Source organism: Rattus norvegicus, chromosome 17 (assembly GCF_036323735.1).
Source record: "Rattus norvegicus strain BN/NHsdMcwi chromosome 17, GRCr8, whole genome shotgun sequence".
Taxonomy (NCBI): Eukaryota; Metazoa; Chordata; class Mammalia; order Rodentia; family Muridae; genus Rattus; species Rattus norvegicus.
In genome coordinates this window covers 706,089-719,533 of record NC_086035.1, presented here as the reverse complement: position 1 = coordinate 719,533, position 13,445 = coordinate 706,089, and the positions used below count along the sequence as shown (strand labels likewise).

Sequence of the window (13,445 nt, the reverse complement as noted above, 5' to 3'; positions counted from 1 at the left end):
ACATATGCATATGCCTATATACACATATACACATACTACATACACTACACACCCACACCACATCCACACAGTCCACATAAATACCATACACACATATGCATACACCCAGACACATCCCCCACCATATACTATATATACTACATATAAACACACACACATTCACACACACCACATACCACACATACTCACGCCACATACACAATCGTATACATCACAAACACCACATACACACACAGAGAGAACACATACATACCATACACACATATGTATACACCAAGACACACCTCCCCACCATATACTATAATAAAACACACACACACACACACACACACACACACACACACACACACACATACACACCTTGCTGGAGGCAGACTACAATACACATGCTTGTAACTAGCTCCTTCCTGGTATCTCTCAAATGTGCTGTCAACCTTCCCTGGGCTTTTGATGGTAAATCTTTAGAGTCCCAGAGGGTATATTATTTCACCATTATTGTAACTTATGTTACATCCTATGCACTACTGTAATTTATCTGTCTTTGTCCAAGATAAACACAGCCAGACAGCATGCAGTAAAAACAGATTGTAATCGGTAATTGCTGGCAGTAAAGAAAAGAGCTGAGCTCAGAGTGAGATCTGTCTTAAAAAAAAAATCATATCCTCCACACACATCATACCCCCTCATACATCATACATACCACACACACACCACACATACACACACCATATCATACCACACAATATACCACATACATACATTCACAGACAACACTCACATACACATACACACAATACATGTAACACACACACTAGGTAGGACTTTTTTTTTTTTATTTTTTATTTTTTTAGTTTTTTTTTTTTTCCGGAGCTGGGGATCGAACCCAGGGCCTTGTGCCTGCTAGGCAAGCACTCTACCGCTGAGCTAAATCCCCAACCCGTAACACACACACTAAACATACCACACATATTACATATACCACACACACTACATATATTACAAACACTACACACACACACACAGACATTATACACAAAGCACACATATACCACATACATGTGTACTTATTACATAAACACCACACAAACTACACAATACCATATCACACCACACACATAACACTCACAGACAGCATACATTCATACATACACCACATGCTATATACAACACACACACACACACACACACACACGAACACGCACACGTGGCATTTCTTGCTTGCCTTTTACCCCTTCCCTGGCTTGTGGGTCAGCCCTATTGAAGCTTTCATACTTCTAACAAAACAAGGTCTAAACAAGAGTTATTAATTCCTTAAAAATTATATTTATAGAAACATGATTGAATTAAAAATATTTATTTTATTCTATGTGTATAATTGCTTTGCCTGCACATATGTATGCAACCATGTCTACACCTAGTATCCACAGAGGCCAGAAGAGGCATCAGATTCCTTGGAACTGAAATTACTTCATGAGCCACAATAAGGGGTACAGGAAACTAAACTTGGGTTCTCTTCTTAACCACTGAGCCTCCATTCCCATCCCCTGCTTAAAGTTTCAAGCTAATTTATAATTATTCAGTAGTTCCTGATCTTTTGTGGGTCAGGTAGTGTTGCATCCCCAAGGGTTGCGATGACTTGGGGTGGCAAGGGAATGAGGAAAGGACAGACATACAGACACACAGAAACACTGTTGAAAAGCTGGGGTTGGGTGGGTTACGCACTTTGAAGGAGTGCACCTACAACAGAGACAACCCAGGACCTCAAGGGGTTTGTTACATGAAGCAGTGTTAGCCAGTCTTGGTAGGAGGTCTCTGTAGGCCAGCACTCTCAGGCTGTAAACATTCAGGGAGGGAAGAGGTAGTTGCTAGTTTTTGCACATATTTAAGCTCAGACCAGAGAAAGGCTTTGCATCCATCAAGTCTGACTCCAAAGGGGAGGGTTTTGACATCCCCACAAGTGTGAGACATTGAATCCTTGACATGGCTGTGTCTGTGTCAACAACACACAATAACTCAGGACTTTATTCACACCTTACACACTCGTGTACTCAGGGATTCCTCGGCTCCTCTATGCCTGCATTTGGGTCAGGAGTAGCTTTCACAAACCTGTGCTTATGAGGGATGAGGGAGTTGTGCACAGTCTTATTATATTTTGTTAAGAGTGTAGCTTGATACCCTCTTTGAAGGACCAGGCCGGCCTTGAACCCACAGAAATCTGTTTGCATCTGCTCCTGAGTGGCGAGATTCAAGGCATACACCATCCCCCCTGGAGGACGATTTCGTTTACTTTCAAAAGAAACAATAAAGACTGATTGTGAATTGCTTTGTAAAATTCTTTACTACATTTTAATTTGTGCATTCATCGATGTTGGTTCATACCTCAGCACGTGTGTGGAGGTCAGAGATCATCAGCCTGTAGGATTCGGCCTTTCCTTCTATCACGTGGGCCTGGGGATGTTGTCAGGCTTGGTGGCATCTTTACCTGCTGAGCCATCTCACTGGATCTCTCTCTCTCTCTCTCTCTCTCTCTCTCTCTCTCTCTCTCTCACACACACACACACACACACACACACACAGACACACATAAAGAAACAAAGCAGAATGACAGAATGACTAAGGAGCAGGCAGGTGATAAATGATAAATGTTGTTCTTAGTTCTGTCTGCTTAGGCCTGCCATGCTTCAGACACTAGGTGTTGGCAGAACACCTTGTCTTTCTCTGATCTCTGCTGCCAATCAGGACAGTATTTCTTTTTCTTTTAATTAAATGTATTTCTGTTTGTTTGTTGAGAATTTCATATGAGGACATTCATATTTACAACATTTCACCTCCATCTTCTTCTGCCTCCTCATATCTCATATTCCCTCTTAAATTTATGACCTCTTTAATTATTATTGTCACACATATACACATATGTGCATACACACACACACGTGTACTCACACATTCATTTACTGTGGCTTACACGTACAGGTAGGACCAATCTAGATTGGATAGCCTATCAGAGTTATCCCTGGAGAAAACTGATTTCCCTTCTCTCTTAGAACTCTCTCAGTCCCTGAGACCCTGTACTCTGTAGTACAGGCTGGTTTTGAACACATGAGTCTTCTGCTTTCCAGCATCCCAAAGTGCTGAAATCACAGGCTGCACTACCTGAAAGGGGGTTGATGCTTTCTGTTTTTTTTTTTTTTTTTTTTTTTTAAGATTTATTCATTTTATTATATATATAAGTACACTGTAGCTGTCTTCAGATACACCAGAAGAGGGCATTGGATCTCTTTATAGATGGTTGTGAGCCACCATGTGGTTGCTGGGAATTGAACTCAGGACCTCTGGAAGAGCAGTCAGATGCTCTTAACCGCTGAGCCATCTCTCCAGCTCCCGATGCTTTCTGTTTTTAAGCATAAGAACTTTTTCTTTCCCTTTAAAAACTCTTTTAGGACTTTATACATATTCAGCTCATGATATTGACATCTGCTGAAAGTGAAAGGGAAGTTATTGGCTCAGGACCACAAGTTCTTAGCACAAAGGAGATTTATTTATCCCAGAGAGGGACAGAGGGCAGGGAATAAGAGACAAAGACAGGAGATAGGGGATGGGGGAGAAGAGGGGAGAGAGGAGTAAGGGAGAGGGGGCAGCTATATTTGTCCCAGGGTGACAAAGGACTGATTCTGGATAACGAAAAGACAGGCATGGCCCATTGGCAAATGGTGGTTTATAAAGGTAAAGGGGGGAAACCCCATGTTAGGATGAGGTGTTTAATTTTAATTGGACATGTTAATTAGGTGAGAGCCAAAGGTGGTTTTTGATTCTTGACTTTAATACTTTGATTGCTGAACATAGTCAGCCTCAGAAGGAGGAAATGGCCAAGTAAGGGAACAGACCTTGGTGGCTAGCTTTAGGAATGGAATTTAACTTTTTTTTTTTTTTTTTTAAGCAAGGAGGAGGGGGTCGGGGAGAAGGGCAAGGGCTGCCAGAGCCACATGCTCCAGTGGGCTAGTTGTCCCTTCAGAAAGAGGAAACTCTTCGGCAAAGATCAGGAACTCACAATATCGGGTGAGACAAACTCTTCAAAGAGAATAGTCTTGTCTAATCCCAGCACTTGGGAGTCAAAGGCAGATGGGTATCTGTGAGTTTGAGGCCAGCCTAGTCTACAGAGTGAGTTCCAGGCTAGCTAGAATTTTATTGTGTGGCCCCTGTCTCAAAAAACAAACAAACCAGTGTACTAGTTTTGGATGTCAATGCTACAATCTCCTTAATTCAGAAAAATAATTAGCCTATGAAAGCTATAGTCAGCATACAATCAAGGGTAATCTCGAATTCCTGGGCTCTGTCCCCACAGTCCCTGTAGCCCAAACTTGGGTTTTCCTTTTTCCTGATTTAAAACTAGGAGTAGTGTGCCACAGGTATGGTAAAACATTTACTTATTTCAAGCCCAAGAGAAGAGGCCCCACTGCCATTCCACAGGGCCTGGCTTCATGCTCTATTTATAGCTTTCATTTCTCTTGCGTTGGAAAAAGCCTCACATGGTAGCTCATTCTGGCCTTGAACCAGAGGCAATCCTCCTGCCTCAGTCTCCCTAGCATTGGGATTGTAGGAGCGAGCCACCACCCCTGGGACACATTTCAACAAAAGCACACAAAGGTGGTAACTTCTCTGTGTCCTTGTCTTCCCAACCTTTGTGTAGGCTCCTTTCCCCTCCTCTTCTGCCTTGATGTCTCCCCAGTTTTGCTATGTCAGCACTTAACCTTGTCCAAACTGGCTTCATACTTGAGATTCTCTTTGCCTTGGCCTGCTGGGTACTAGAGTTATAGTCAGAACAACCGTACCAGGTTTTTCCATCTACATTCCTGATAGCAGTCATCCTAAAGAGTGTGAGATAGCTCACTGTGGTTTGATTTCATTTTTCCTAATTAGTAGGGATGCTGGTCATCATTTCTTTTTTTAAATTCTTTTTTAAAAAGATTTATTTATTATATGTAAGTACACTGTAGCTGTCTTCAGACACACCAGGAGAGGGTATCAGATCTCATTATAGATGGTTGTGAGCCACCATGTGGTTGCTGGGATTTGAACTCAGGACCTCTGGAAGGACAGTCAGTGCTCTTAACCCCTGAGCCATCTCTCCAGCCTGCTGGTCATCATTTCATATACTTGCTGGACATTTCTATTTTGAGGCAAGGTCTCCTATGCAGGGTGCACTGAACTTGTAGATGAGGATGACCTTGTCAAGTATTGGGATGGCATATGGGATTTCGCTCAACCAGTGTATGTGGTACCGGCAGTCGAAACAAAGGCTTTGCTCACTCTAGGCGAGCACCTCACCAAAGAAACCTCGTTCGCAGTGCTAGTAAGCTTTTTCAAAAAGGTACTTGGATTCATGATGCCCAGTGGAGACGATAGGCACAAGTGATTCTCCATGAGATGGTTTGTATAAGCTTGGCCCAGAAAGTGGCACTATTAGGAGGTGTGGCCTTATTGGAGTAGGTATGTCACTATGGGCGTGGGCTTTAATACCCTTTCCCTACCTGCCCGGAAGTCAGCATTCTGCTAGCAGCCTTCAGATGAAGATGTAGAACTCTCAGCTCCTCCTGCACCATACCTCCCTGGATGCTGCTATGATCCTGCCTTTATAATGGACGGAACCTCTGAACCCATAAGCCAGTCCCAATTAAATGCTGTCCTTGTAAGAGTTACTTTGGCCATGGTGTCTGTTCACAGCAGTAAAACTCTAAGACATTTCACGACTCAGCTCTGTGCTTGTATCCAACACTGGCTTGTATCAGTTACACGGAGGCATACCTGCATCAAGTGGCCGACTGCCTGCCAGCCATTGGGGACTCCTGCCGGCTTCTATCTTCCACCAGCTCCGCCTCTGGGCGCGTGAACACACCCTTTACTTACGTAGCCCTGCCCCTCTCAGCTCCACGCACCAGCGTTTCTAGTCACGTGGCACTATGGCCGGATTTAAAGTTAGTTCAAGATGGAGTGACTGCTGAAGGCAGCGGAAAGGTGCTGCCTAGAGGGCATGCAGATTCCTGACTGAGCTCAGCACCGGTCTTTCCGGTCACGTGCTTTATGGAGCAGCTGCTAGACGCGTTATTGCTAGGCAACGCTTGCAGGCTCCTTGCTAGGTTAGATCCCCGCAGTGTGGGATCTGGGCGCCGCGGGCCGACATGGATCAGTATTGCATCCTCGGTCGCATCGGGGAGGGCGCCCACGGCATCGTCTTTAAAGCCAAGCACGTAGAGGTAAGATCACGCCGCGTGGGCAGTCAGAGGGGTGCTCACTTGCACTCCTTCTGAGGTCTTTCGGTGTTGAGATCCGCCAGCGCGCAGGCCTCGGGAATCTGTACGATACTTGGCCGGGTCCCATCTGTGGCTATCCCGCTTCCAGGGGCTGAACTGCGGGAGAGCATCCCCTAGCGGACAGTTCAGATCTTCCCGACTTAGGAGTGGATCTCTGTGGGTGGTGTCTCACTCCTGGGGCCTTCTCTCTCTGCCCCTACCTTGCCAAAGGTCTTCTGGCAGTGTTTGCACTTTTTCCTGCACAGACTGGCGAGATCGTTGCCCTCAAGAAGGTGGCCCTGCGGCGGCTGGAGGATGGTATTCCTAACCAGGCCCTCAGGGAAATCAAGGCTCTGCAGGAGATCGAGGACAGTCAATATGTGAGTGGGGCTGGGCTCAGGTGGGCAGGCAGGGCTCGGGTGGACCAGACGGGCGGCGGGTTCCAAGACAGCAGCTTCTCGACCACTTTCATTCATTTCCATCCCTCTCTATCCACCCATATACACTTTAAAGGAGTCCCTTCTAATCTCTTCTGTGTTCCTGCCTGCTTACCCCTTATTATGCTCCCTGGTCCACTCTACACCTGAGTACTTCACCCTCCCATTCTCTTTCACTTACACACCCATTGCTCATACACTCATGCATTTCCCCCTTTAACTATTCTGTGATTTTTTTTCTCTCCTTTCCTTCTTGTCTTCCTGAGAACTTATGTGTAATGGAATCAGTAGGTGACAAGGCCACAACCCCGACGTATATCTGTATGCTACCGTATTGTGCAGTGTATGTATGTCTTAGAATTTACTGTAGATGAGATACATTTTCATTTCTTACTCCTTTATAATAGGTGTACTACCTGAATGTAGGTGTGTGTTTTGATTTGTTCAATGATTATTACCAAAACCAAAACAAAACAAAACAAAAAAAAACCCCAAAAACTAAAAACCCAAAAACCTCAATAAGGTGGTTCTTTTCTTTTCTTTCTTTTTGGTTATTGTTGTTGAAAATAAAAGGGCTTTCCAGGCAGCTTGTGTGTGGGACAGGTGGTTCAAGATCCATAAGAATGGTTATGATGGGGTTGGGGATTTAGCTCAGTGGTAGAGCGCTTGCCTAGGAAGCGCAAGGCCTTGGGTTCGGTCCCCAGCTCCGAAAAATAGAACCAAAAAAAAAAAAAAAAAAAAAAGAATGGTTATGATTACCAGCTGACCAGAAGCTAATCATTTTTGCTGGTTAATTAATTTATATTTAACTTTATGTGTATGAACATTTTGCATGCTTGTATGTGTGTGCTTCATGCCCATCGAGGCCAGAAGAGGGCATCAAATTTCCTGGAACTTGAGTTACGGATGGTTGTGAGCCATTGAGTCAAAGTACTCTAACCACGGAACTGTGTCTCTAGTCCCAAGTTTTCATTTAAAAAAATACACTAGGGGGTGGGAAAATGGCTCAGTGGGCAGTGTCAATCCAGGTGAATGCCAGGTGGGTGTGATACCCCACCTGTGAGTCCAGGGCTTATAAGGTACTGGACAAGGGATCCCTGGAGCAAGCTGGCTAGTCAGATCAGTGTGTTGGTAAGGCCATGAATTCTATAGAGAGACATTACCTCAACATGTAATGTAGAGAACAGTTAAAGAGAAGACTTCTGACTTCAGCCATGGGTCTCCACATGCTCATGCACACATGTGAACACACAAATGCATGCAAACACACGGATGCATGTAAAAAATATGGAGTAGATTTGTCCCCAGTCTTTATATCTTCTTCACTAACTACCACTTCTTAGGCATCCCTTCGGGGGCTAGCATCCATATAGATTGCAGGAGCACAGGACAGAACAGGCATGTTCATCCTCTAAAGGATGTACTCTCCAGCTGGACATTGTGGTTTACACCTGTAATCCTGGTATTTAGGGAGTGGGGGCAGGAGGATGCAGAGTATTAGATCATCTTCTACATAGTGAGTTCAAGTCCCCACTGCTTCAAAAAAGACACTTATTTCTTGTCCCTCTAGCGATCTCTGTTAGCCCTTGGGTCTTGGACGTTCTGCTTTCCCTGCTCAGACCTCCTCCCCAGGCCTACCCCTGACCAAACCCCTTCTAAATAAAGTGTACACTCTTCCTTTGCTCTCTCACAGTCCCACCGCCCTCTGTTCCTAGTCCTTATATGTTCCTAAACATATTCTTTGTGGGCCATTTATTCCCTGTTTTCTAAGGTCCTCAGAGCCCTTGCATCCTAGCTCACTACCCGGTGCAGCCTGGGCCTTAAGACACCGGTAGCTACTGTGTGTGATGTGCCTACATTGTTTCAACACCAGGGGAGATGCGATTTCTGGTTATGTCTCCAGGTTGCCGGTTCCTGGTCCTAGAGATAATGAGTGACAGTTGGTACTTGGGCGTCCCTCTCCAGTTGATCTGCATGCGGGTAGGATGGGTTGAGCAGTGGGGTGCTTGCTGCTGCCCACCAAGTCACCTGATCTTTTTTCCTTATTAGCTGGAGAGTAGGGACCATCTTATCGCTGGATAGCAGAGCACTATCATAGTGGCCTGAGCTCTCTGGTTGTTTCTGTCTGGCCTGGTCTTCTGTCAGAGCCTGGGTTATTGGCGCTGTTGGTAGTGGGGTGGGAGCCAAGGAGGTCTGGAGGCCAGTTTAGATTCTAGAGGCTTATGGGATGTCTTTCCTCAGGTGGTACAGCTGAAGGCTGTGTTCCCACATGGTGCAGGCTTTGTGCTGGCTTTCGAGTTTATGCTGTCGGACCTGGCGGAGGTGGTGCGCCATGCCCAGAGGCCACTAGCCCCAGCACAGGTTAAGAGCTACCTGCAGATGCTGCTCAAAGGTGTTGCATTTTGCCATGCCAACAACATCGTGCATCGGGTTGGTACCAGTATGGGTTTTGTTGGGCCGGGGTGAGCTAGTCCTTGAAGAGGGTTCAGTCAGAGGGTCTTGAGATAGGGCTTTAAAGAGATGGGGGCCTGGCTGCCTATCTCCCTGTCCCCAAGCCCTGTCTAGGTACAGGGGGACTGATGCTCCTTTTTCTATGCACAGGACCTGAAGCCTGCCAACCTGCTCATCAGTGCCTCAGGCCAGCTCAAGATAGCTGACTTTGGACTGGCCCGGGTCTTCTCTCCAGATGGTGGTCGCCTCTACACACATCAGGTGGCCACCAGGTAGTGGAGCCATATCCCTGCCAGTCTTCTCACTGGGGAAGAGATACTTCTGCGCCTTTTGTTTGTTCCGGCGTGGGCTGTGAGGCTGGGATGAACTTTTTATCAGACCAACAATCCAGCTGTGGTCTCAAACCCTTTTCCCCACAGGTGGTACCGAGCTCCTGAGCTCCTGTACGGTGCTCGGCAGTATGACCAGGGTGTTGACCTATGGTGAGATACTTGGGGCAGACGAGGGTAATGTGGGCTGTGGGGATGTCCTCTCTGGTCAGAGCAGTCTGAGCATCGTGGGATCTGTGTTCTTCACCCTGATGCTTTTGAGTTGGTGTGGGGAGAGTTGGGAGAGTAGTCTCAGGTGAGAGGCTTCTGGGAATGGGGGTAAGGTAGTCTGAGGTACAAGGCGTGTAGTATGTTTTGGCATCTGACTCGAGGATTCTATAGCTGTGAGCTAGAGTGAAGCTTGGGTCCCTGAGTATGAGAGTTCAGCATTTCGGGAGAGTAGGGAGATGGTTTGTGGTGTCCAGAGGTCTGAGATTTGGGTTATTTTTCATATATGCCCAGCCCCCAAATCAAGGAGGAGCTGGGTGTCCCGGACATGAGGCTCTAAGGGTCTTGGAGCTGAAGGGGATACTCTGCTCTAGATGTCTGTGGAGGGGTAATACATGGCTGTACCTGAGACCTCTGGACCCTGACCCTGACCCGTGAGGAGTTAAAGCTTGTGTGGGTAGCTTGATTGCCCACATGTGACATCTCCAGCCGCTTAGATCTGTATCCACAGGGCTGTAGGCTGTATTATGGGAGAGCTGTTGAATGGATCCCCCCTATTCCCGGGAGAAAACGACATTGAACAACTGTGCTGTGTGCTTCGAATCCTGGGTACCCCGAGTCCTCGAGTCTGGCCGGTTAGTAGCAACCATTGCTGGGGAGGGGCCAGGTTTGCTCCATTCCCCAGTAGGAAGTGACTTATCCCTATGTAGGTGTCTTGGGCCCCACTCTCCCTTGACTAGTGAAGATCAATGTCTTGGCCTTGCAGGAGGGACAGGTTTTATCTGGGGTAGCATTTCAGTAAGCTGGGCAAGGAGCAGGCCTCAGAGAGCGGGAGGAGCTGAAGGAGAGCATGCGTGGGTGGTGATGGACTCTGGGCTGAATGAAGAACTGAATACCTGATCCAGGTGGGAGAGCCGAATCAGGAGTGGTGGGTGGGGCTGTTCTCATTGCTTTTTTTCTCCTCTGGGCTCAGGAGATCACAGAGCTGCCTGACTACAACAAGATCTCCTTCAAGGAGCAGGCACCAGTGCCCCTGGAGGAGGTGCTGCCTGATGCCTCTCACCAGGCCCTGGACCTGCTGGGTCAGTTCCTCCTTTACCCTCCACGACAGCGTATTGCAGCCTCCCAGGTAGGGTTAAAGGTTATTGTTCCCAATACTCTGCTCCGTAGCCCTGGGACCCTGCCAAGTCAGTGACTCTTAGAAGCCGAGTAGGGTAGAAACCTTGGAGATGGGGTTTTGATGGGGTGCTCTCCAGGAAGCTTCAAGAGAGTAGGAGTCAGTACCCCTGTTCTCTGTCCAGCCCTCTCCCTTGTCATTGGTTCGTTCCTGCAGTTGCAGGTGTGAGTGTCGTCTCTTTCTCACCCTGACCGCTCTTGCTGTGTTCCTATTCCTGTTTGCTCCTCTCAAGCCCTAGGCTTTCCTTAGGGCTTGTGCTCCTGTGTCCCAGCTCTTCAGTTTGCAGCATCTCTCTAGCCTTCTTCAGCCTTTCTCCCCAGCTTTGTCCTGGGAGACGTGAACTAGTGTCTGTCCACTGCAGATAGGACACTGATAACAAATCTGACCTGAGCTGAGCTTTAGTTTCAGGTGCTTCCTGGGACTTGTGAGTTTTCAAGGAGCCTCCTGTTCAGAGGGAATGTTTCAACTGGGTGGGAATAGCTACACGACACGCTTTCTCTATTGCTGGGGACATACTGTGCATTTTGCCCCTTCTTTGGTTTATGTCCCCCACCCCTTCCTCTGTTGGCAAGACTCTTTTAGCTCACTGCCATTTCCTAGCTGTTGGGCCAGTGCTCCAGACATAGGCACACAGGCAAGTTTTGCTGAGTCAGTTGAATAATCCTGGGGACAGATAGTGACTGGATTTCTTCTATACCCCTTATTTGCTACCCGCAGGCCCTTCTGCATCAGTATTTCTTCACAGCTCCTCTGCCTGCCCATCCGTCTGAGCTGCCAATTCCTCAGCGCCCAGGGGGACCCACACCCAAGGCTCATCCAGGGCCCCCCCATGTCCATGACTTCCATGTGGATCGTCCTCTTGAGGAGTCACTGTTGAATCCAGAACTGATCCGGCCCTTCATCCCAGAGGGCTGAGATGCTGGTCCAGTCCTTCCTGCTCAACCCAGGTGCACCGAGACAGCTACTCTTCTGCCTCATCCTGATTGGCCCCCATGGCCTCCCCATGGCTATATGTACCACACCCGGTTCTGCTTCTTAGCGTGCTTGAGGGCTGGGCTCTGACAGGCAGAACCATGAAGATGTTCACCGCAGCAGAGAAAGAGACTCACAGCCCCCAGAAACTGCCATCTGTGTTCTTCTCTGGGGCCATCTCTCAGTGGTGCTACCTGGCCTTAGAGAGATTCTCAGGGTCTGTCTCCTCTTCAAGGACATTGATACTACAGCACCACCTCGGGGAAGCACAGAGAATAAGCTGTCTTCATATGGGGACACAGCTGGGAAGTCAGACATGCTTTGGCTTTGGCTTCACTGGGTCAGACTTTGAGATTCATATAAAAGCCCTGGGTGTTTCTGCCTGTATTTGCACCTTGTCTGTTGTTGTTAGGGAAAGGGCCTTAATTCGTAGGGGTCAGGTACCCAGATGGTGCCTCTAGTAAGGGCCATTTGGGTTCTGAGACTTCCTGTGCTCTTCATGGGACTTGAGAGCTCACATGGGAGTGAGGTCCAGAAGTTGAGGCCCAGCAATGGGCAGTGCAGTTCCCAAAGCACACTTTCCACATGTTGGGTGTTAGTCAGTGAGCCAGAGCCTGCTGTGCAGATTCGAAGCAGGCTTTCCTGGAATTCACTCGGTAAGTAGATTCCAGTGTGACTCAGCCAGCTTGATTTTTATTTCATAGGAATATATTAAGATGAGTCTAAAAGGCGGTTCTCTACTTCCCAGTGCTGCAACCCCGTAATACAGTTCTCCCCCCAACAATAAAATTATTTTTGTCATGCTTTGTAATTTTGTTACTGTCATGAATCATAGTGTAAATCTATGTGACATCAAGGGGGTTGAGACCCACAGCATGAGAACCACTGGTCTAGATCCCGTTATTTCGAGGAGTAAGAGGAGAGGGCAGAGAGAAGATGATGAAAGGGCTATTGGCTATTCAGACTTATGCAAGGTTATATAACAGCTAAGACAGGATACTGTTTCAGGGATGGATTAGATAGGATCTTAACTACCATTATTCAGACATGTGACAAAATATGCTAGTAGTTGTGATGTACACCTGTAATCCTAGCACTCGGGTCTGAGACAGGAGGGTTCCTAAGAGTGGAAGGTCATGCTAGGCTACTGTGTAAGTCCTGTCTCAAAAGAAAGTGTATGTGTATGTGTATGTGTGCATATATGTGCATGCATGCATATATGTGCATGCATGTATATAATATACACACAGGAGATATGTTATATTTTTCAAATGTTTGTTGTAGGCCTAACATGTATTGGTCACTCTGTGAGTCCTGGCAGCGCAGAGGTGACTAACAGGGCTGGCTCCTGGCCTCAATGCTTACAAGGAAGAGCACAGATGCTCTTTTCAGGAGTATGATGTCTCTGGTCACGTCTTTGCAGACTCTAGGACAGTTGAGCTCCATTAGTTTCTTGTAGCTCTTTATGTATGCACAGGTGGTAGCTTGTGTCTGGACAGACTGATAAAAAGGTAGTGCACTTGGTGATTTATAAACCAATGCCTTCAGTGATCTCTGCAAAACCTTTTTTAAAAACTCTGATAAC

At 47.0% G+C, this 13,445-nt stretch overlaps 1 protein-coding gene across 2 annotated transcripts; it reads left to right on the top strand.

Annotated features, from left to right (window-relative positions):
- Nucleotides 1–1,705: 1,705 nt before the first annotated feature.
- Cdk20 (cyclin-dependent kinase 20) lies at nt 1,706–12,671 on the top strand. Of its 2 annotated transcripts, NM_001025752.2 has the most exons (8): nt 5,967–6,251; nt 6,554–6,667; nt 8,966–9,154; nt 9,326–9,447; nt 9,595–9,657; nt 10,223–10,346; nt 10,685–10,840; nt 11,606–12,671. In NM_001025752.2, exons 1-8 carry the CDS (start codon nt 6,177–6,179, stop codon nt 11,801–11,803), a joined length of 1,041 nt encoding a protein of 346 aa, NP_001020923.2. In that variant the 5' UTR covers nt 5,967–6,176; the 3' UTR covers nt 11,804–12,671. The 2 variants fall into 2 exon arrangements, 1 of the variants encoding a protein (NP_001020923.2); XR_005495307.2 differs by lacking the exon at nt 11,606–12,671 and having other exon boundaries at nt 1,706–6,251; nt 10,209–10,346; nt 10,685–10,711.
- The last annotated feature ends 774 nt before the right edge of the window (nt 12,672–13,445 follow it).

Excerpts from the sequence above, each read along its gene's own strand:
- Cdk20 (NM_001025752.2), top strand. The coding sequence starts at position 6,177 with ATGGATCAGTATTGCATCCTCGGTCGCATCGGGGAGGGCGCCCACGGC. Across the intron at positions 9,155-9,325 it reads CCAACAACATCGTGCATCGG|GACCTGAAGCCTGCCAACCT; the intron begins GTTGGTACCAGT and ends TTCTATGCACAG. Across the intron at positions 9,448-9,594 it reads ACACATCAGGTGGCCACCAG|GTGGTACCGAGCTCCTGAGC; the intron begins GTAGTGGAGCCA and ends TTTTCCCCACAG.